The following is a 23,408-nucleotide window of genomic DNA, read 5'->3' as shown; positions in this document are numbered from 1 at the left end:
CGGGGGCGGCGGGAAGGCGCGGCCCCGCTCCCCGCCGAGGCCCGCCCGCGCCTGGGGTCGCCGGGCTCCCCCTTCGGGCGCCTGCCTCGCCCGCGCGGGGACCCGGGCGGTGTCTCCTTGCCCAAAGGAAATGAGACCCGAAATTAGAACCGGGGAATCCCTGAGTCTTCCTTCTCCGTCCTCTAGCAGGCTCATGTGTCTTAGATCGGATGAACTATAACATTAAACAAGATAGATTATCTTACAACTCCGTTCGATTTAGGATAACGGGTTGCATTTTAACTTGCAGGCTGTGTACCAGACGATTAGAATTGGATTACTGGAGACGAGCTCTAGGCTGTCATCCCGGATCTCGTTGCGGTTGCTGAGGGGCGAGGCTTTAAGGACAGGGGTCGATTCCTAATTCTTTAACAAGTGCCCTTCTGTTCTAGGTGCTTGACAAAGACCCATCGTTGAGTGGGGCTCTAGTACAGTCGGTCTGTTGGTGCCAGTATTTCATAAGCGACATTTTCAAACTATGTGAAGATCCATTTTAAGATTTATTCCTCCTCTATGATGGAGAAGTATGAAAAAATTGGGAAAATTGGGGAAGGATCCTATGGAGTTGTTTTCAAATGCAGAAACAGGGACACGGGCCAGATTGTAGCCATCAAGAGATTTCTGGAATCAGAAGATGACCCTGTCATAAAGAAAATCGCCCTTCGAGAAATCCGCATGCTCAAGGTAATGGATTATTTAAAGTGAATTATCAGGGACTAAAAAACTTAAGTGAGTCGTGTTATGTTTAGTAAATGTGTTAAGATGTACAGGTCACCAAATGCATAATGAACCAGAAAGCAGAGACATCAGTGCAGAGAAAGATGCTATTCCTTTTCCGAGATGCTGTGGGGTATTTTATTTTTCTTCCCCATCGTTTCTTGATGTCAGCTCTAGATCTGATTCTTCAAGAGCCCTCAACTTTGATAGTACGGGAACAACTCCAATTTTCTGGCGTTCATGAGCTTTAAACTTTCAGGCCATCTTCTGTTGATATTCTCAGTCCATTAAGATAATTAATCATTCACCTGTTTTCAAACTGTTGGAAGCTGACAGGTTTTCTTTGCACCTCACGTTTTATCTGCTGCTGAACACCCTAATGTCCTTTCTCTAGAAAAAGGGTTCTTCTTAAAAAAGTGAAATGATCACTTTTAAAATGTTTATTAGTTAACTATAGGAGACCATAAAATCAGAGCAGTGGAAACAGTTGTTACTTACAAGCTGAAAGTATTTTTTTTTCCGTAATAGAAAGAGGCCACTTTTCTGAATTTCTGTGAAGATGAAACCCAAATCCCAACACAGGACGTGCCATGTAATGAACACAGTGGGGTTAACTTGGTTTCAAACAGGGCCTCTGTGTTCGAGCATGTATAACCAAATAAATGATCAGGAAAGAGCAACCTAGTGGGAGATGAGTGGAACATTCAGGGGATTTTCTCTTATCGCTGCCTCTCTGTTTTCTCCAGGCCTCTCTACTAGTCTTCTCTTCCCCATGGCTGGAGTGTATGGGGTTATCTGAATGTGAAGTAGCAGGCTTTGGGTAAATTTAAATGGGTGGAAACTAGGAAAACTCTCTCTTTAGGTTTAGGATGGTCTTTACCAGCAGGATGCTATCTATTGTGAGAGGACACTTCCAGGGTTTTCCCACCCCCACCCTGTTAGGCCCTCCCCTAGGAAGGGGTGAGACCAGCAGGGCCCATCTCAGGGCCTGGACTACTCTGCCCTTCCCCACTGTCTACACACAGGGACAGGTTCTCACCCTTTCTTTTGGGCTGATGGGGGTTTTTCACTTTCTCAGGTTTCCCCTAGGGCAGAAGGCGATAATCGTATTTAAAGGATTCATTTACTTACTCTAAAGAAAAGACAATCTGGTTCTAGTGGAGAGGTACTCTTTTTCTGATGCTGAAGGTCACCTGTGAATGCCTCGGAACCCTCTCAGCACCCTTTAGCAATACTGGGTTTGCAGGTGTAGCTCCCTGAGTTAATTGAGTTCCTCCAGGATGGAAACCTCTGTTTTTCTGTGTGGACTTCTAAGCAAGTGTGCAGCGGGCTGGGCCCCCAATAAATAAATGTTACTGTTGGACTGAAAAATAATGTTAACAAAATAAGCTCTTAGGTAGGGTGGTTGTTCACAATATATTAGGAAGTCAGAATGCATTCTCCTGAATAACTGAGTATTGATACGCCTTAAAGGAAAGAGTTGTGGGCACAGGAGCCCGTTTTCAAAGCACAGAGCTCCCCATTCTTCAAAATCAAGTGCACAAATGTAGACTCCCCTAATCTATATGAGACAAGACTAGATTATTGATAGAGTCTGCTCTCTAACGCCCTAACTTTTTAGCTTTCTGTGATATACCTAACACATAATAGGTCCTTAAATATTTGCTGAAAAAGTGAATTGAGAGTTTAAATGAAGTCACATTTTCTCCATATATTTATTCAGTAAGTATGTATAGAGCCTCATTGTGCCTAAAACAATGTTTATAAGAAGTTGTACATCCTGTGTTTCAGATGCTTAATTCACAGAAGGGAAGGAAGATAAATTTCCCCTTGGCTCTCACTCCTGATAAACTGGGTTCCTATTGGGGCAGGGTTTGTGTCATTTACCTTGTATCCCCATGTCTGCCTGACAAGAACCCTCTAAATAAAGTGATTAGAGGTATGTTTAAGCTACATTTTGAGGTATTTAAGGATGCATGGAATGAGAAATAAGGCATTAGGGCAGACAGTCTGTCCCAGGAAAAGGTGTATGTGTGGAAAGCAGTATATTGAGGGAACACAGGTTATAACCCTAAAGTCTTAGCCAGGATTGCCTGCTGGATCACAACAGGCCAGGGAGAGAAGGAAAGCAAAGGAAGCCAGGGTTCAGTAGAAGGGGGTGTGAGGAATTTCCTGGAAGATAGGTCTGGCCTGGGTTAAGTGATGCTTAGCCCAAAGCGGCACCTTGGTCCCAGGTGGCCTTTGGGGTTTGGCGCCTGACTCCAGAGGACATGTTGTAGTCCCAGAGAACAGGAAACTGGTGACATCTAGGCAAACAGTTTAGGGCCCCCATCTGAGCTGGAATTCAAGGGAGAGCTCCAGTGGGCCGTGGGAAGAAGAATACTAAACTGTGAGCAAAGCACAGCTCTGTGGGCCCAGGGGAAAGTTGCAGCTCAGTGAGTTTGAGTTCCTGGTGTTTTCCTTGCACACCTCTTGCAGAGCTGGGGCTTTTAATGACCCTTACTAAGGTCAGGAACTAGGAACCAGGGAGGTTGAGGCTGAAGGTTACCTCAGAAGCCTTAGCCAGAGTAGGTGAGGACTGGCAGGGGCTGACCCCCTGACTGCTCCTATTATAAGGAAATCAAGACAAATAGATTAAGACCACATGTAGAAGACTTTGAATGCCTGGCTAAGGAGTTTGGCTTTTCTTCTGAAAAGAAAGAAGCTAACCAAGATGCCTTTAATTAGAAAGTTGTCATTTGTAGACTTTTGGATTTTTTTCTCTCCCCCCCCATTTATTAAGATATAATTGACATGTAACGTTGTGTAAATTTAAGGCATACAATGCGATACTTGTTACACGTATGTATTATGAAATGATTACCACAATAAGGTAGTTAACCCCTCCATCACCTCGCATAATTACCATTGTTTTGGTAGTTAGAACATTTAAGATTTACTCTCTTAGCAGCTTTCATTTATATAATGTGTATTGTTAACTGTAGTTACCACATGTATATTTAATCACTTGGAACTTACTTATCTTATAACTGGAAGTTTGTACCATCTCCCCACCCTCCAGCTCCTGGCAACCACCATTCTACCTTCTATTTTTATGAATTCAGCTTTTTTAGATTCCATGCATAAATGAAAACATTCAGTATTTGTCTTTCTCTGTCTGACTTATTTCACTTAGCATAATTGCCTCAAAGTCTATCCATGTTGTTGTAAGAGGCAGGATTTTCTTCTTTTTATGGCTGAACTATATTCCATCACACACACATACACACACACACATACACATGAACACGTTTCACGTGTGGATTTTTGGATTTCATGTACCTGTAAAATTAAAAAAAAATTTTTTTTCCACAGATTGGGATAGTGTTGTCCACATTTTAAAAAACCAACTACCAACTACTTTCACCATCATTTCATAAAAGACCCGACATTTTAGTATTTAAAAAAAAAACATAGGGGCCCTTGGGTGGCTCAGTCAGTTAAGTGTCCAACTCCTGATTTCAGCTCAGGTCACGATCTCACAGTTGTGAGATTGAGCCCCACAATGGGCTCTGTGCTGAGTGTGGAGCCTGCTTGGGATTCTTTCTCTCCTCCCTCTGCCCCTCTCCCCCACTCACTCACTCTCTCTAAAATAAAAATTAAAAACAAAAAAAACCTAGGAAAAACACAATTTTCGAAAAAAGCACAGTCTTCCTGAGAGAGTAGTTGGCAACTACAAATAAGATCTATACAGATACCTTCCTGCCGTATGTGAATAATGGATTGTGTAATTATGTGTGTGTGTGTGTGTGTGTGTGTGTGTGTACCATTGCCCTTATTTTCTCACTTCACTATCCACTGATGAAAATGGTGACGTCATTTGTTTTGTGCGGCTCAATGTCAGGAAAGTTAGCGCTATGTCTGAGAAGGAGAAGCTTCCCCAGATCAGGTGATGCCCTGCTTAGAGGATCCATAGCTGATACAATGAAATACTAGCACACGACAGAAGAACTGCATGGTCCTTGGATTTTGTAATAAAATTTGGCCTCCCTCCATCCTCAGAGAATTCCTTGTGTGTGTGTTTTTAAAACTTTACAGTTTAGAGTAACTCCCGATAGTTGCTGTTGGACTGTTCTGAAAATTATGGTTGTTTTCTTGGAAGCAGATGAGATCATGGGAGTGTGTTATCCAGCGTTTAGCTGCATAATTTCAAGGCAGCACACCTGCAATGCTTTCTGTTCTTGGTGTGGAAGCTTATATAAGGACATAACCATCCATTGGTAAATGCTCTTGAGGATAATAATTATCAAAAAACTGGTTTGCTAGTATTTTTAGAAAAATTTTTTCCTGAAAACTCGAAACACTTTTTTTTTTTAATTTTTTTTTTCAACGTTTATTTATTTTTGGGACAGAGAGAGACAGAGCATGAATGGGGGAGGGGCAGAGAGAGAGGGAGACACAGAATCGGAAACAGGCTCCAGGCTCTGAGCCATCAGCCCAGAGCCCGACGCGGGGCTCGAACTCACGGACCGCGAGATCGTGACCTGGCAGAAGTCGGACGCCTAACCGACTGCGCCACCCAGGCGCCCCGAAACACTTTTTAAATAACATTCTTTTGCGCCATTTGAAAAAAAAAGTGACACATTTTTATGAGATAAATGTAGTGTTTGTACTAGCAAACTGCTTTCAAAAAATTTTTTAAGTGTTTATTTTTTTATTTTTTATTTTTTAACATTTATTTATTTTTGAGACAGAGCATGAACGGGGGAGGGTCAGAGAGAGAGGGAGACACAGAATCCGAAAAAGGCTCCAGGCTCTGAGTGGTCAGCACAGAGCCTGATGCGGGGCTCGAACTCACTCACAGACTGCGAGATCATGACCTCAGCTGAAGTCGGACGCTTAACCGACTGAGCCACCCAGGCGCCCCTAAGTGTTTATTTTTGAGAGGAAGAGACAGAGTACAAGCAGAGGAGGGGCAGAGGGAGAGAGACACACACACAGAGACACAGATTCCAAAGCAGGCTCTAGGCTCTGAGCTGTCAGCACAGAGCCTGCCTGACATGGGGCCCAGACTCATGAACCATGAGATCATGACCTGAGCCAAAGTCGGATGCTTAACCAACTGAGCCACCCAGGCGCCCCTAACAAACTGCTTTTTAAACTAAATATAATTCACTGTTCACCAAGAGGTCCTATTGCAGTCAATCCTTTAATGTTTAATTCTGAATCTTATTTTTTCCCAGTTACATGGTTAGGCTTTTAAAAATATAAACACTTGGAACAGTTATAATCAGCCCGCTCATACTCTAAAGACATACTCTAAATTAAGTACTATTTAGTGACAGTAATAAAATTATACTGCAGTACCTGAGCTCAAAGCAGCTCTCCTACCCTTTCTTAAACTGACTTTCCAATGTGGAAAAAAAAAAAAGGAATTCAACATTTTCATTGTTTTTGATGAGACATTTGTGCATAAGAGACTTGCCACATGTTAATCTGGGAGCTTTTTACAGAACTTCTGTATGTAGCAGGCATTGTTCTTGGCCCTTGCCCTCCAAGTAAGGAGAGACTGACAGTAAAGAAATAATTATATGTCAAGTGGTAAAATACAAAGCGTGGTAAAGGGGTAAAAGGTGATGAAGGGGCTGGCTTGCTTTTTTTATAGAGAGGGGTTAGGAAGAGCCTTTCTGACGAATGACATTTGAAGAGATAACAGAAGGAAATAGGAAGGAGTGAGTGATGCAGGCTTTCCAGGCAGAGGGAATAGTAAGTACAAAGGCCACAGGCAGGATCAAGTGATGTGTATTAGGTGTGGTGTGTTCTGGTGTGTTCTAGGAGGAGTAAAGAGATCAGTAGGTCTGAGGCACAGTAAACAAAGGGCAAAGGTCATAGAAGATGAAGTTAGAGTGGTAAGGGGTCAGAAGTTAGAGGGGTAAGGGCTTGTGGGTCTTGGTAGGAGCTGTGGATTTTACTTTGAATGAGATGGGAGCCATGAAAGGATTTTGAGCAGAGAGGTGCCTTGGCATGACATACATTCCGGAAGAATTCCTCCAGCTACTGATTGCTCCAGCTCTTTAAGCAAGACAATCAGAAGACTGTTAGAGCAATCCAGGTGTGAGGTGATGGGGTTTGGGTCACAGTGGTAGTGGTGGAGGTGGTTAGATTCAAGATTAATTCTGAGAGAAGGGTACATAGGAATCTGGTCGTTGGATGAGGAATCAAGAACGAATCCAATGGGGCACCTGGGTGCCTCAGCCGGTTGGGTGTCCAACTTTGGCTCAGGTCATGATCTCGAGGTTCATGGGTTCAAATCCCGCCTCAGGCTCTGTACTGACAGCTCAGAGACTGGAGCCTGCTTCAGATTCTGTGTCTCCTTCCCTCTCTCTGCCCCTCCCCACTCACGCTCTTTCTCTCAAAAACAAATAAACATTACAAATGTTTTAAAAGAACGAATCCAAAGTTCCTGACTTGAGTAACTACAAGAATGAAAAGATCGGGTCATTCATTGTGATAGGGAGACCCAGGTGCAAATCTAGGGGAAAGGAAATCAAGAATTCTATTTTGGATATGGTAAATTCGAGATGCAAATCTAAGGAGACTATTAGGTAGGCATTTAAATATACAAGTCTGGCATTTGGGGGAAATCCAGGTTGGAGATATAAAATTGGGAGACATCAGCATAACAAAAGCATTTAAGGGCCTGAGCCTGGGTTGCCATGGGGAATGGCGAGACAAACACCAAAGACTGAACCCTGGAGCTCCAGCATTTGGAGGTCAGGAAGATGAGGAGGAACCAGCAAAGGAGGAATAAAAGGGGGTGATCATTAACGTAGGAAAATCTCAAGAGCAATGTTCTTAAATGTCACAGACTATGAGTCTGGAGTTCTCTCTTGTCCAGTAAGAGAGCAGACACAGAATTGAGGCTAATGTCTGGGACAGAATTGAGGCTAATGTCTGGGACAGATAAGAGCCCCAAACAAGGGTTTTGCTTCCATATTTATTGAGCTCTCAAGATCTTACATATGTGGTGAATGTGAAGAAAACTATCAGACAGTTGTGTGTGTAAGAAGCAAAGGGTCTGGGGAGCAAGTGCAGTGTGTGATCAAAATATATTGGTGCCAGATGGAAAGTAGTTTCCTGCAGGTGATATAACTTGTGTAACTTGTGTTACTCTTGATCCTATTATAATATCTCACTAACTAACCTTGGGCACTTCAGCCCTTTGGTGGCAGCTTTCTGCCCTAAGCTTGTTTAACCCATTTATGTAAATATAAGGAATTCTTGCACCTATTTCCCCACACTTAAATGCTTAGTGAAGAAAAGTTTCAAGAATGAGGGGATGGTCAGAATGAAATCTTGCCCTTTGCAGTGATGTGGATGGAGCTAGAGGAGATCATGCTAAGTGAAATAAGTCAGAGAAAGACAAATACCATAAATACCATATGATATCACTCAGACATGGAATTTAAGAAACAAACAAACAAAAATGATCATGGGGGAAAAAAGAAAGAGGCAAGCCAAGAAACAGAGTCTTAACTATAGAGAACAAATTGATGGTTACCAAAGGAGAGGTAGGTGGGGGGATGAGTGAAATAGGTGATGGGGATTAAGGAGAGCACTTGTGATGAGCACTGGGTGTGGAGGGGTTGAATCACTACAGTTTACACCTGAAACTAATATTATACTGTGTTAACTAACCGGAATTCAAATAAAAGCTCTTATCAAGAAGAACAAGGGAATGGTCTAAAGTGTCAAAGGTCATGATTAGTATAGACTTAGAATTAGTCAGTGGCTTTGAAGATATGAGGGTCATTTGAGATCTTGACAGGAGCTGTTAGGTGGAGTGGCAGGAATGAAGGCTTCATCAGAGAGGATTCGACCGAGGATGGGGAGAGCAAAGTGGAGACGGTGATATAGGCAACTCTTTTGGCAAGTTTGATTATTTAAAAAAAAACTGAGAAATAGGATCAAGAGAGTTTTAGTAGTTGTTTTTAATATGGGAGAATAAGTATATTTGTATGCTAATGGTATCAGTCCAGCAGACAAAGAAACTTGATGTTTTTTTGGAGGGAGAGAATTCCTGGAGCCATGACCTTGAGTTACTAACCTGCACTAAGGCCAAAAATAGCTGTAATAGTGTAATAAAAGACCGATTCATGGACCAGCTAGATTAGGCTACTTGGAATGTTGCTAGGTTCTTAACATATCCTTAATCTTTCCAGGACCTACAGTTATCTCCAAGCTATGTGTGTAGAACTTCTTCCACCTAGGTATGTGACATGTCCTGATTTGCATGTGACCCATGAACCCTATAGGAAAAATTCAACCCCCTTCCATGACTAGGGTTTCAAGCATATAAAGATATTTTAGATGGGAAGTGGGGCAGTCATGACAGAAGCTAGATTACGCAGAGACACAAGGATCCTGCAAGAAAATCACCTTACATCAAGAAGTCTGGCACGATAGGCTAGAGTCATCACAGGCCTTGTGTTGGGAAGTAAGTACTGGCTCTGCATAAAACAGGTAGCTTACCTGAACCCAACCCAACTCCTGGGGACTATCTATTTGTTCAGGAAAGAAAGGACCTTGTGGTTCAAAACAATGTGAGCCAGCCAACCCAGAAGAATTGTATTACTGAAGCCCCCCAGCCTTTATGATGTTAAACCTTCTTTCTGTGGCATGAAAATGGTAGAACAATTGGAAGAGGAAGCAGAGATTTCCAACAGGAGTGGTAGGAAGAGTAGATGTTCCCAGAGGAGTTGAGGTAAAGGACAGGACAGAACCACTATGCGGTGCCTGGGCAGACCTTTAGCAGTGTGGAACATGGTATGGGGGCCTGAGAGTAGATCAGACCGACATCAATCAAGGGCTGAAAGCAGCAGCTAGGACATTGTCTGTGGTAACCTGCCTCCAGAAGACAAAACAAGATAGAAGCAAGCAGAAGGAATGACGTATCGCCATTTGGTGACCCAGTAGACTTAGCCAAAGTGCCAAGTATCATTACCTAGGAGGCACAAATCATATTTATAATGACCTTAGGAGGTGGGTATTGTTATCTCATTTTACATATGGATTCAGGCTGGTTAATGATATGCCATGGCCTCCTGGTTAGTAAGATGGAATGCAGACACAGTTCTGTCTGTCCCCAAGTCCATGCCTTGCTGCTCCCACACATCAGAACCATCACGTTACACCAAACACCACACTCTGAAGTCTCTCAGTGACCGTCCTCAGGATTTGTCCTATCTGGCAGGGCGTTAGCTGTGGGACTTATGGCTTCCATGGAGCCTGGGTGCAGATTCTTGCTGGAATGGCAGTTTTTCCAACTCTCATTCCATGACCCTGTAGATTATTTTAAAGGGCAAAATTTATGGTTTGCGACCAACAAAGACAAGAATAAGCACGGGGGAAAATGTCCATTTACAGCTTTACTATAAACATTACAGTACCTGCTTTCTTAATGAGAACAACATCACCCCCAAGAGGATGAAAATTGGTCTCAGGGAATGGGTAGGGGTAGTGTAACTTTTACTGTATAAAGCACAGTTTCCATACAGCACATATACAGTAGATGTGTGGAGTTAAAATTTCATTGGGAAATGATAAGGGGAAAAAAGACTCATTTGGGGATAAATATGGGGGAAAAGCTCCTTTGGGGTTGGTGAGAATATTGAGTGTGTTCTATGTGCCAGAAACATGCTCTCATTTGATTTTAATTAATCATGAATAGTAAGAACCTACGGAATGTTCAGAACATTCCCTTTTTTTTTTTTTTCCTGTTGTCTCCTCATTTTCAGTAACCTTCCAATGAGGCTGTCAGGCTGTGTGACTGCATGGGGACAGGAGCCACAGTTGAGACTTGCAGTTTCTGAAATAGCTCAGAGCTGTGGGGTGACCTTGGGCAAGCTCTGGTGCGGCTTGGAACCTGGCCCACCAATTCACCTTGATTTATGTCTGTGTTTGGCACTGTTATGCTGACTTTTTGCTGAGGGGAGCAAGAGTGCTCTTGGGCCAAACATTGAACAGTGGTCAAACAGCCTTAAGGATGCAAGGGCAGAAAAATAGAGGGTCAAACAAACAAACAAAACAGTTGCATAGGGAAAGACGCATACGTGGAAAGGCAGAGAGGTGGGACTTAATACCAAAGATAGGCACTGTAGGTGAAGGACTTCACACGGTCTGTCCTGAGAGGTTCACTGCAGTAAACTGGGCAAATTACCATCCCAGGGATGAGAAGGCACTGGGGCAAATACATCTGACATGGTTCCCTGTTATGCAAAGAACTTATGAAGTGCTTAATTCCATGTGCTCTTGTGCCAGGGCCCCCATTCCACCGAATGCTAACAGAGTACCGTGTAAATGCTCCCTAGTGTTAGGATCTAATTAGAGACTTGATAATTTTAAATTTTCTTTATGTTTATTTATTTTTGAGAGAGAGAGAGAGAGAGAGCACATGCATGAGCCAGGAAGGGACAAAGAGATGGGGGGACAGAGGGTCTGAGGCAGGCTCTATGCTGACAGTACAGAGCCCAACAGTGGAGCTCAAACCCAGGAACTGTGAGCTCATGACCTGAGCCAAAGTCGGACACTCAGCCGACTGAGCCACCCAGGTGCCCTAGATATTTCATAATTTTTAAAGGCTTCTGTTCCCCTAGTATTAGTTGAAGGAATATTTTCCCAGTATTAGTTGAATAATATTCCACAACTCAATAGAAGTCTCAATGGGAAGTTCTGTGACATTTAGTGCTGCCATTGCTAGTGTAGATGTCATTTCTAGGTTCCTTCTCTTCAGATTGTTTAATTGGCTTGTTGAAATGGATTTGTAACACATTTCTAGAAATTGTTTTAGCCATGTTCAAAATTCTCTGTTATGGTTTATGTGAGATTGCAAACTCAAATGTTTGTGGGGATCACACTGGAGACAAAGGATTGAAGCAGGCTGAATGTACGACAAGATAGAAAGTGGACTTGGGCAGACCAGAGACTTCATGGCTTGTAGGGTGTGTAGGTGGGTGGCTACCCCTCCACCCACAGAATGCAAGCCCAGGGTGCTGGATTTTCAGTCTTTTTCTAAAAACCCCCAAATAATTTTATGTAAAATCTCTGGGTTTTTTCCCCCCACAATTCTTTGTTTTGAAAAAAAATTACAAAATACATATATAGAAGTGGAAAGAATAGTATAATGAATTCCTGCATTCCCTTAACTGGATTCATTAATCAGTTGTGAAAATTCAGCTTCATTTCCTTTCTGTCTCTGTCACACACACACACACACACACACACACACACACACACCCACCCCACACTTTTTTGGCTGAATCATTTCCTTAAGTATGCAGCATGAATCTGCTAGAATTCTTCTGTGTAACCACAATATGATTTCCACAATATGATTTATCATTGACTCAATACCATTATCTGGCATACAGGCTGTGCTCAAATTCCTCATATTGTTCCAATAATAGTTATGTAGCTATAACTATATAACTGTAACTATAACTATCCCTATATATTTATTTTTTTTAATTTATTTTTTTTTCAACGTTTATTTATTTTGGGGACAGAGAGAGACAGAGCATGAACGGGGGAGGGGCAGAGAGAGAGGGAGACACAGAATCGGAAACAGGCTCCAGGCTCTGAGCCATCAGCCCAGAGCCTGACGCGGGGCTCGAACTCATGGACCGCGAGATCGTGACCTGGCTGAAGTCGGACGCTTAACCGACTGCGCCACCCAGGCGCCCCAATATTGGCATTTTTGAAGAGTGCAGACCAGTTTGTTAGAATGTGCTTCAACATAGATTGTCTGGCTATTTCCACTATAGGAGTGAGGATGGGTCTGTCACACTAGTTCTCAGCAGGAGAACACTAGTTCTCTACACAGTATCAGTGTGTCCCATAACTGGTGCTCTCAGCTTTGATCTCTTGGTCCTGATGGGTCTTCCATATTTCCTAACTGTAAAGAAACATCTTCTCCTTTACAGTTAATGTGTAATCTGTGGGGAGATACGCTGAGACTCTTTGACCATCTTGTGCACCAACAACTTTCACCCAGTAATCTTTGCTTGAATAGATTATAATAAGAGTTATTGTAACAGGTGATTTTCTCTTTTTTTAATATTTCTTTATTTTGAGAGAGAGAGAGAGAGAATGAGCAGGGCACAGGCAGAGAGAGAGCAAGAGAGAATCCCAAGCAAGCTCTGTGCTGACAGAGCAGAGCCTGATGTGGGGCTCAATTTCATGAACTGTGAGATTATGACCTGAGCCTAAATCAAGAGTTGGACGCCTAACAAACTGAGCCATCCAGGTGCCCCATAAAATGATGATTTTTAACAGTTCTTTCTACATTCATTATTTAACAGTTTTTCTGCTCACAACAACAACAACAACAAAACAACCTTTCCTTCACATACTACCCCTCCCACCACCTCATACACTCTTCAGTATCACTGTGAATTTGTGGATTTTTTTTTTCTTCAGTTTGTTCCAAACCATCACTGTCATTCTTCTTTTTTTTTTTTTTAATTTTTTTTTCAACGTTTATTTATTTTTGGGACAGAGAGAGACAGAGCATGAACAGGGGAGGGGCAGAGAGAGAGGGAGACACAGAATCGGAAACAGGCTCCAGGCTCTGAGCCATCAGCCCAGAGCCTGACGCGGGGCTCGAACTCATGGACCGCGAGATCGTGACCTGGCTGAAGTCGGACGCTTAACCGACTGCGCCACCCAGGCGCCCTGATTCTCAAATTGTCACACGTTTGGCCCTGTGGGACTCTTTAGATCCCACTCCTCTGTTCTGAGAGATGCTACCATTCTTTGAATACTTTTTTAAAGTTTATTTATTTATTTTTTGAGAGAGGTGCCAGCACAAGTAGGGGGAGGGGCAGAGAGAGAAGAACCCCAAGAAGGCCCCATGCTGTCAGCGCAGAGCCCGATGTGGGGCTCGAACTCACAATACCATGAGATCATGACCTGAGCCAAAACCAAGAGTCGGACGCTTAACCGACTGAGCCTCTCAGCCTCCCCTCCTTGAATATTTTTTTATTGTGTGTCATAACAAAATGTACCAGGCTCATCCTGCCCCAGGTGTGGAACCAGCCATTTTTCCAAGGAGCTGTGATTCATTTCAGTATGAAATCTGACTTTAAAAATGTTGACAAGCAATTTTTTAAAATGTCGAACACCGTTCAGGCCAAACAGAACACATCTGCAGGTAACGTTTGACCCACAGATTCAGTTTTGGGCCTTTGGAATGTACAGCTTTCATTATATGCAGATGTTCTCGTAGAGACTGGCAGATCTGGCCCTTCGATGTTCATTGCTAATACATAGATAGGTATTGGGGGTTCATGGAAACTGGTTGTCAATAGTGCGGAGGACAAAGCAGGGCATTCCCTTGCCCACAGTGATAGAAACCAAACAAATTCCCCTTATCATCATCTTTCCCTATTTGTTCAACAAGTGGAGACCTGTTTAATTTGAGTTTTACAAGATAACATACTACCTGCAAATAGTAACAGGCTGTTTTGTTTGTTTATTATAAGATGTTTTGGCTTAGCTCACAATTTGTTTATACAGAAAGATTGTATTTCTGCTGTGTAGTGAACTCCTAAGTAATAAAGCTGCCGTACAAATACTTCAAGAACAAAAGTAGCAGAAATCAACAGGCTGGCTCATTACCGTCATAGAGACACTTAGTTTATATGGAGATTAAGCACATGCCACTGTGTATCAGTCCCCTAAACGCTCCTACACACATCCTGCCTACACCTTACACTGTAGAAAATTAAAAAATATCACAGAGCAATAGGAGAAAATAAGCGATTTTAGAGTGCACATTGCTAAAAAAAAAAATGTAATTAAGCTATTACTTTCTTAGCTACTCAAATTGCTTTTATTTTCAGCAAATAAAAAATTTATAAGTAGACAGTCTGTGTTACATACAGTCATTATAGAACAGTGAAACCATACTAGGAGGTAGTACTTTTTATACAGAATGGAAAATTTTTTTAATGGGCTAGGCTTGTCTTTCATTTCCGTTTAAATTTTTTTACTGTTTTACTTCAGCTTTTTATTTGGCAGGATTGATGTCTTAGCCACAAATTTGCTTTCACAGGCATATGTTCTTGCTAATTATTAGCCTTCTTGATTACTTAGTAACTTTAAAAGCACTGTAGTAAAAACGCTATTGGATAGAATTGCCTGGTTGAAAACTTTGAACTCGATTCCTCTTTTTGTTTAGAAAGGTGACTTTCTAAACCGGTGGAAGCTATCAACCTGTGTATAAACCAAACAAATAATTTGTTTTTAACTATCAGTACATTGCTGCTTTAATTTTTGGCTATGCCATTGTTAACTTTCATTTTGACCCCATTTGTACTATTGCTTCTTTTCTGGAACTTTTCATATACTTTATTAGTCAACAAACCAAATCGAAAATCCACTGTGCACATCCTTAGACTGTGCTGGGAAGAATCCAGAAGAGATTTCATGACCAGCCTGGCATACCCTGTTCTGTCCACGTTGTCTACAGGAAACTTAAAATAAATACACATCAAGCCCCTCCCCACCTCTCCACTTGTGATTCCAGCTTTTTCAATACTTTCCTGCTTCATATGTCACACCCTTTCCTTCTCTACTCGTCCCCAAAACAAAACATTAGCTAGGGTATCTACCGTGGCATTTGGAAGAAATACGAGATGAAGACAGCTTTCCTTTAGCAAAAGCGTTAAAGAATGATTCCTCAGCCACACCGTGAGGGGTAAAGAATATTTTCCTCTTGGCTGGAGATGGTGGTAGTAATTAAATAGCCTTTTATTTTATTTTATTTTATTTTATTTTATTTAAAAAAAATTTTTTTATTTATTTTTGAGACAGAGACAGAGCATGAATGGGGGAGGGCAGAGAGAGAGGGAGACACAGAATTGGAAGCAGGCTCCAGGCTCTGAGCCATCAGCCCAGAGCCCGACGCGGGGCTCGAACTCATGGACTGTGAGATCGTGACCTGAACTGAAGTCGGCCGCTTAACCGACTGAGCCACCCAGGCGCCCCTAAATAGCCTTTTAAAGAATGAAAATAGCTTTTTTTCCCCCAAAGGTGATGTATTAACTCTCTGAAACTAACTTCAAAATATTTATTTTGGTTTTATTTTATTTTATTTTTTTTTTATTTTGGTTTTATAATACAGTGAAGACACATAAATCTTTTTATTTTTTAAAATTTAATTTAATTTTACTTTTTAAAGTTTATTTTACTTATTTTGAGAGAAAGAGAAAGAGAAGGAACATGGGTAGCACAGAGAGAGGGAGAGAGACAATCCTAGGCAGGCTGTGCACAGTCAGCACAGAGCTTGATGTGGGGCTCGAACTCACAAACCATGAGATCATGACCTGAACCAAAATCAAGAGCCAGATGCTTAACCAACTGAGACACCCAGGCACCCCTAAATCTTTTTAAAACCATTTGTATGATGAAGTAATATATGCTCATGTAAGAAAAAACTGAAGGTATAGAAGAATGTAAAGTGAAAAGGAAATTGACTTTACCCTCTCTCTCTGGCATTACCCCAGAGGATTTCTGTGCTTGCACAAAGACATATATTTCTTTTTAAAAAATACATACAAATACTATCATATAGTATATACATTCTGTAATTTCTGTTTTACACTTAACACTGTATCTTGGACATCTTTCCAAGTCAACACATAAGGATATGCTTTATTCTTTTTAACAACTGCATATTGTTTTATCATTTGAATGCAATATAAAGTCCTATAGTTTATTTAACTAATCACCTCTTAATAGACATTCAGTCAATAATGTAAACATAGAGCTCTGCAAATTTGAGAGAATATTGGGAATAGGAAGCATGATTTCCACAAGTAGATCATTAGGAGTGATAATAGAGAGTCCAGTCCTATTTCTGCTCCTGGTTCCCAGACCCACTGGGAATTAGCCAGAGTGGATTAGCCACTGAAGACACAGCACCATGTGGGTCAGTGCAGATACCCCTGAAGGGCTGAGGTACGAATTCCATCTTCCATGAGGCTGGTTAGTTGTAGTTGATGAGGTATATAGTAGAACTAGTGGATCCCATGGCCATGTGCTAACTGTCATGTCTCCTTTGCTATAAAAATGGGCCTCTTGGTCTGATGTTATGTGAATTTCCATGCCACTAAGGCAGGCATTCTCTAAGCCCTTGGATTGTGGTGTAGGAAGGAAAGGCAAAACTCATCTCTAAAGTTAGTATTGGGGAGGGGGGGGCGCGCCTGGTTGGCTCAGTCAGTTGAATGTCCAACTTCGGCTCAGGACATGATCTTACATTTGTGGGTTCAAACCCTGCATCAGGCTCTGTGCTCACAGCTCAGAGCCTGGAGCCTGCTTTGGATTCTGTGTCTCCCTCTCTCTCTGATCCTACCTCACTTGCACTCTGTCTCTCTTTGTCTCTCAAAAAATAAAATAAAACATTAAAAACATTTTTTTTTAAGTTAGTATCAGGGCACCTGGGTGACTAAGTCAGTTAAGCGTCGGACCTCAGCTCAGGTCATGATCTCAAGGTTTGTGAGTTTGAGCCCCACTGTCAGCAAGGAGTCTGGAGCCTGCTTCAGATTCTGTCTCCCCTTCTGTCTCTGGCCCTCCCCCACTCACGCTCTGTCTCTCTCTGTCTCTCAAAAATAAAATAAACAAAAATAAATAAAACATTAAAGCTAGTATCAATTCCAGTGAGGACAAATCACTATCCCCTCCACATAGCAGCTGCTGTCCTTAAAGGACAGCGCACCTCTGCGCCTCAGTATCAGTCGTTGCTGCTCTCAGGTTGGGTAACTCAGTAGCAGCAGTAGCCAGATCAGCCTTGCAGAGAGGGGGCCGTGCTTTGGGGCCATGCATAACCACCATTTCTGCAGCCATGACCACTGTGTTCATGGGTCAGTTACACAGGCACTGGGGTGGCCAAGAACGGAGCAGGCTCACCCCCACCAGAAAGACATCTGCCGGGTTTCTCAGTGAGTTTTCTGTAGTAGATGCTCTCTGGTGGGCATTAGTGTGAAGCCCAAAGATCCTCAAGCTCTGTGCTCACTCCCACAAGTGCAATTTATGCCTCTTCTCCAAATGACCTTTCAGCCTTGTCCCTTCCAGACTCTTAGTCAACTAGAAAGCTATTTGCCTCTACCCACAGGTCCATATATATCTCAGATCCTTTCTACCTTCATACAAAGTGAGCCATCGAGTGCACCACTTGAAGCTATGTTCGGTGGAAGGATACCCTTTCACCATTGTCCTTCACGGCCCCTCCTGGTGGCAGTTCATTTTCAGGTAGGGCCAGCATAATGAGCTGAGCCATCTGTGAGTTGGACTTGAGGTTTTTCTCCTCCATTGCCTGGAAACTCCCATTAAACCATATGTGTACGTTGAAGGGGAGGTGACAGTACAATAAAATAGATGGCATGGGAGAATTGACCACCTCTTTTTGTCTTGCCCGTTCCCTCCAGACCTGCTTGAGCCTGATCACACATGTATCGTTGTCACAGCATAGAGTACTGCTGCTGCCTCCGTGCAATCTTATGACATGGGTCTCTGTTACCCACTTCACAGCGGGCAGCTCTGGCAGCTCTTGGGCACATAATCACTCGATGTCTCGTGGTCAGGTGCTCAGTCTCCATTAGGGCTCGTGACACACCAGAGGCTAGACAGCACTAGCGTGACTGGATATACTGACTCACATCTATGGCCACAGTGCCCTGAACACACCCGATCTTGTCTGAATGTACTGACTCATATGACCTGAGTGGTACGGTAGCTTTGATGTGCTGTAAAGTTCTATCTTGGGTCCTACTCAGTATTGGCAGCCTTCCTGATTACCTGGTAAATGAGAGCAGTATTCCCAAGAGCTAGTCCGTGGTGCACGTGTTTAAGATATGCTGCCTCCCGAATCTAAAGAGACCCCCCCAAGTGCAATGCCTTGTTTTAGTGGTGGGCAATACAAGGTGCAACAATTTGTCCTTTAGAGTGGATGTCTCAGCATGCCCCAGGCCTTTGGACCCCTAGAACGTTAACCCATGACATACCCGTGAACGTTTCTGCCACCCTCTGGCATTAATTGGGCATTCAGAAATGTCCTGCTCACCAGAAGGCCCATTTAACTTGAAGTCATGAATACGGTAGACCAGCATGATATTCTGTGGAATGTCAAGATGATCAAAGTCCCTTTAGATTCTATTGTAACACAGAGCAGAAGAGTTAACCTAGGCCTTGGGCAAAATAGTGAATGTGGACTGCTGTCTGTTCCACAATAAATGAACTGCTTTTGATCCTCCTTACTGATAGGGATTGGGAAGAATACACTTATCAGATCAATGATGAATGCATGATCTGATGAATTGCATGTCAGGTGCCAGAGACTGTGTAGATCTCTTCCAGGAGAGATACCACGTCTGGCCCAGCACCTGCATTTGGAGGTATGACTAGGTTGAGTTTATAGTAGTCTACCAGGTGAATTGAGTGGGATTATGATGTGGACTGCCACCCCTGCATCCTTTACGTCTTTGATGGTGCTAATCCATCATTTCCTTTTGGGATGTGGTTTGTTCCGATTTCCTCTTTTGGCCAGGATTGTGTTGGGGAGTGTGTGCAATTTCAAGGCCTTCTCTTTGGCCCTTTCTGCCGTATTGCCTCTTACTCCCAACTGGTTGTGAAACCAGTGTGAACGTTTGTGAACTACTAGTGTATCCATCCTTATTATGCACTTGGAAGTGGAGGAAATAACCTCAAGGGCAGAACTGTGGACCCAATAGGCCCCACTGTGAGCCATTACTCGAAGCTGGGGCCATGATAGCATTTTGGATCCCCAGATGTCAGTGCCAGCTCAGACTTTGCAGCTAGCCACAGCCCTTGAAAGGTCTGAGTATTTCCCTTTCCCCTGTTACTCTGGTAAACAGCCACAGATCCCTTTGGGAAAGGATTGAGAAGTACTTGTGGTGGCATTGCAGGATCCCTAGGCACGGGACTCAATCAACAGCACTTTGGTACACACCGACTTAGATCTAGAAACTGGGTGAGAAACTGTAGTCTTCCATTCTGACGGGCAACCTTCTATTTGTCATTTCTCAATTGTTTCTGGTAACACAAGTCAAGTAACACACCTGCCAGCCGCTCTTCTATTTCACATATAAGAACACCATGGTGAGTTTTTATCTGGGCATCAGCACAGATTTCTGGGAAACACGGCATCAGGCCTCGCTTCCCATAATGGTACCAGAGGGCCTAGTTCCATGGGAGCATCTCCAGCCGTGAGAGGATGGCTGCCACTGAGCTTCTCAAAGATACCAGTGACCTCCTTCCCTGTGCCTTCTATACTGCGTTAGTGGAGGAAGGAAAGACTGTCTCCAGGTGTCCTTGTCAGGAAATAAGTCCCAAGTCACAGGACAGTGCTCCCACATCAGTGAATTTCCCTCTCCAGCCTTATATGTCACCACTGCCATGGTCGAAGGCCCCAAGATTTCTGCCGTGCTTACCAGCCAGGTCTTGTAACCCTTTCAGTTATTTCCTCCTGGATCAAGAGCCACCTTGCTCTGCTTGAGCTCTGCTCCAACTGCATCCTAGTTACACAGGTCTGTGGCCCTGGGAAGAGTGGGGATAGAGTCTAAGGAGGACATGCATCATCCTCCCAAGAAGACACCTGCCTCAGTGATATTTCTGGTATTCCCACAGTCTCTGTATGAGAGGAAGTGTTTCACCTTTGGCAAAAGAGCAGAAGCTGTTTCTCCCAGCCCAGAGGGTTCAGGGCAATTTGAGAATTTAAGATTCTCAGGCTCATTACCCTAAGTGTCTCTATTCCAGATCTCAGGGCCCCTCTCTTTTCTCACCAGAGCCTTGCCTTTGGCATAAGAGGCCCGTTGAAGCTGTACATTGTCTCCTTCGTATCTCTGCTGTTCTTAAGTCCTAAGCCTGATTTTAGCACCATCTGTCCTGTGTCCGCAGGAGATAAATGTCTCTTTAAATACTACATAGAGGCCTTCTGATTCTCACAGTTTGCTGGTGGCTAACCCAAACCTGTCATTTTCTCTTTTTTTTCCTTCAACGACCTGAAGGTGTTAACAAAAGCCAGCTCTCTCAATAACCCTGTAATTACCGTTAGCCCATACCACTCACCAGCTGCTGCTATTGTATGAGCCAACCGCACTGCCTTCAAAACCACTCCTGACAACAGCCTTACTAATTATGTTGAGGCAGTTCCCCAGGGCTTCCTCTCACCTCACTTACCACCAGCAGTGGGGTCCCTGTTGCCATCTGCCTGGTGGATGGATCCAGTTCCAGAATCCCATTCTGAAGATCCGCTAGCTACAGCCACTTCTAGTGCCAACCATCTCAGCCTGTGCACCTCCTATAAAGTCAAGTCTGAGATCAGGGATTGCACGTTCGTAGTTTATTTGGGGGAAGTAATACCAGGGAGCAGGAGTAAGGGACAGGGGAGAGGGAAATGGGGAAGGAGGGAAAAGCAATGAAAGAGACAACAGGGACTCAACCTGCCAGGTCTCTGTAAGGAGCCGGAGGACGGAAGAGATAAGCATATACCTACCACTTCCTGTCCCCTTTGGTCAAGCGTTCCCCCATGGAATGTTAACTGCTGCAAGTTTGAGTCACCCACCAGCATCCTGTACCTCAGCACCCCAGAAGCCCTGGGGCAGAAGGCAAAAGATACAGAATGTAGCTGAGATGAGGGCCTGTTGGATACATCCACATGAAGCTGGTTGCTGCAGCAACAGTTAAATTAAAAGGTGGGCTGACACTGACCTTGCTGTTCGAAATACTCCAGGCAGGAGTGAGACCCTTTGGAATGGTAGATCCTTCTGCCTGGAACATTTTTCTGGCCATCTCCATGGCTTGTACCTTCTTCAGATCTTTTTTAATTTGTCACCTGTGCCCTGAAGTCTTCCCTGATCACCCTGTTTTAAATTGTACCCCCCACCATGCTACTACTGTGCCCCATACCTTCTTTCTTTCTTTCCGTAAAATTTATCACCATCCAGGGTACTCAACTATAAGCTCCCTGAGAGCAGAGATTTTTCTTAGCCATGTTAAGTATGGTAATCTCAGAGCTTACAGTAATGTCCAGCACAAAGTAGGGCTCAGCATAGGTTTTTGAGTAATAATATATAAAAATGAATATATGAAAATAGAACTTTTTCATATTTTTGGATTACTTCCTATTTTCATACATATTTTTAAAATTTTTATTACTGAAGTATAGTTGAAATACCATGTTATATTAGTTTCAGGTGCACAATGTAGTGATTCAACAATTCCATACATGACTCAGTGCTCACCATGATAAGTATAGTCACCATCTGTCACCATACAATGTTTTTACAGTCTTATTGACTGTCTTCCTTCTGCTGTAATTTTCATCCTGTGACTTATGTATTTTATAACTGGAAGTTTGTACCTCCTAATCCCCTTCACCTATTTCTCGCATCTCCCCCACCCTATTTGTATACATACATATATATATGTAAAAATATACACTAATATATAATATACAATATTATACATAAATATATATATATTTAAATTATGAGTGGGGGAGGGGCAGAGGAAGAGGAAAAGAGAATCCCAAGCTCCACATGGACAGAGCAAAGCCCAATGTGGGACTTGAATGCACAAACTGTGAGATCATGACCTGAGCCACCTAGCTGTCCCAATTTTTTTTTTCAGTTTATTTATTTTTGAGAGAGAGAGCGCAGGAAAGGGGCAGAGAGAGACGGAGAAAGAGAATCCAAAGCAGGCTGTGCACTGGGATCGTAGAGCCCGACACAGGGTTTGAACCCACAAACCTGAGCAGAAACCAAGAGTCAGACATTCAACTGACTGAACCACCCAGGTGCACGTAGGTGCCCCTATTTTTATATATTTTTAATAAAATTATTCAGTAGTTTCTATTTTCATATGTTTTTATAAAATCACTCAGTGACTTGCCTTCTTTATTCAACAGTACATCATTGTCATTGGGCCAATAGATAGACCCATGTTAATTTTGTTCTTTTTAACCATTACAAAGTATTCAGTATTTCATGCTTTGAATGTACCACAATTTATTTTACCATCCTCTTTAATAAAAGATGTTGGCATTGTTTTAATTTTTTGCTTTTACAAATAATGCTGCAATAAATACTCCTGTACATATATTTTTATACAATGGGCTTTTATTTATGTAAGGTATATTTCTGGAAGTGGTGTGCTGGGTAAGATAGGTGATGTGCGTGTATTTCCATAAACTTTATTTTTTAGAACAGTTTTAGATTTCCAGAAAAATTGAGATGATTATGCAGAGAGTATCTACATAAATTACTTGGAATTCCTATACATAGACTTACTTATTCTCCCCTAATCATTCATTCATTCACTCACTCATTCAATCAGTCATTTATTTATGTTAGTAGAGACTCATGGATATTTGCGTCGCTATGACATATCCCCATCAATGCAGTGTTAGTGTTTGTTTTGTCCTAGCACTTTCCTTGATGGCACTATAAGATGCCCCAGCCTCATCTTGTATTTCTCCTGCCTTACCTAGAATCATCCATTTTCTCTGAGGAACTCTGGTTCCTTCTGCTGGAGAATGAATGGTATTAGAAACCAAGACCTGGGCTCCATGTGTACTTCTTGCTGCTAGGGTGTGG

The 23,408-nt window shown here is 42.8% G+C and overlaps 1 protein-coding gene across 1 annotated transcript in view; it reads left to right on the top strand.

Moving 5' to 3' along the window:
* Positions 1-50: 50 nt before the first annotated feature.
* CDKL1 (cyclin dependent kinase like 1) overlaps positions 51-23,408 on the top strand; it is a 59,270-nt gene continuing 35,912 nt past the window's right edge. Inside the window, exon 1 of the mRNA XM_040477088.1 lies at positions 51-723. Coding sequence (XP_040333022.1) covers positions 553-723 — 171 coding nt within the window. The 5' untranslated portion in view covers positions 51-552. The remainder of the gene's footprint in view (positions 724-23,408) is intronic.

This window comes from Herpailurus yagouaroundi, unplaced genomic scaffold (genome assembly GCF_014898765.1).
Source record: "Herpailurus yagouaroundi ecotype Mexico unplaced genomic scaffold, PumYag 141, whole genome shotgun sequence".
In the NCBI taxonomy this organism is placed as follows: domain Eukaryota; kingdom Metazoa; phylum Chordata; class Mammalia; order Carnivora; family Felidae; genus Herpailurus; species Herpailurus yagouaroundi.
The sequence above is the reverse complement of the archived record's forward strand: the minus strand, read 5'-3'. Positions and strand labels throughout refer to the sequence as shown.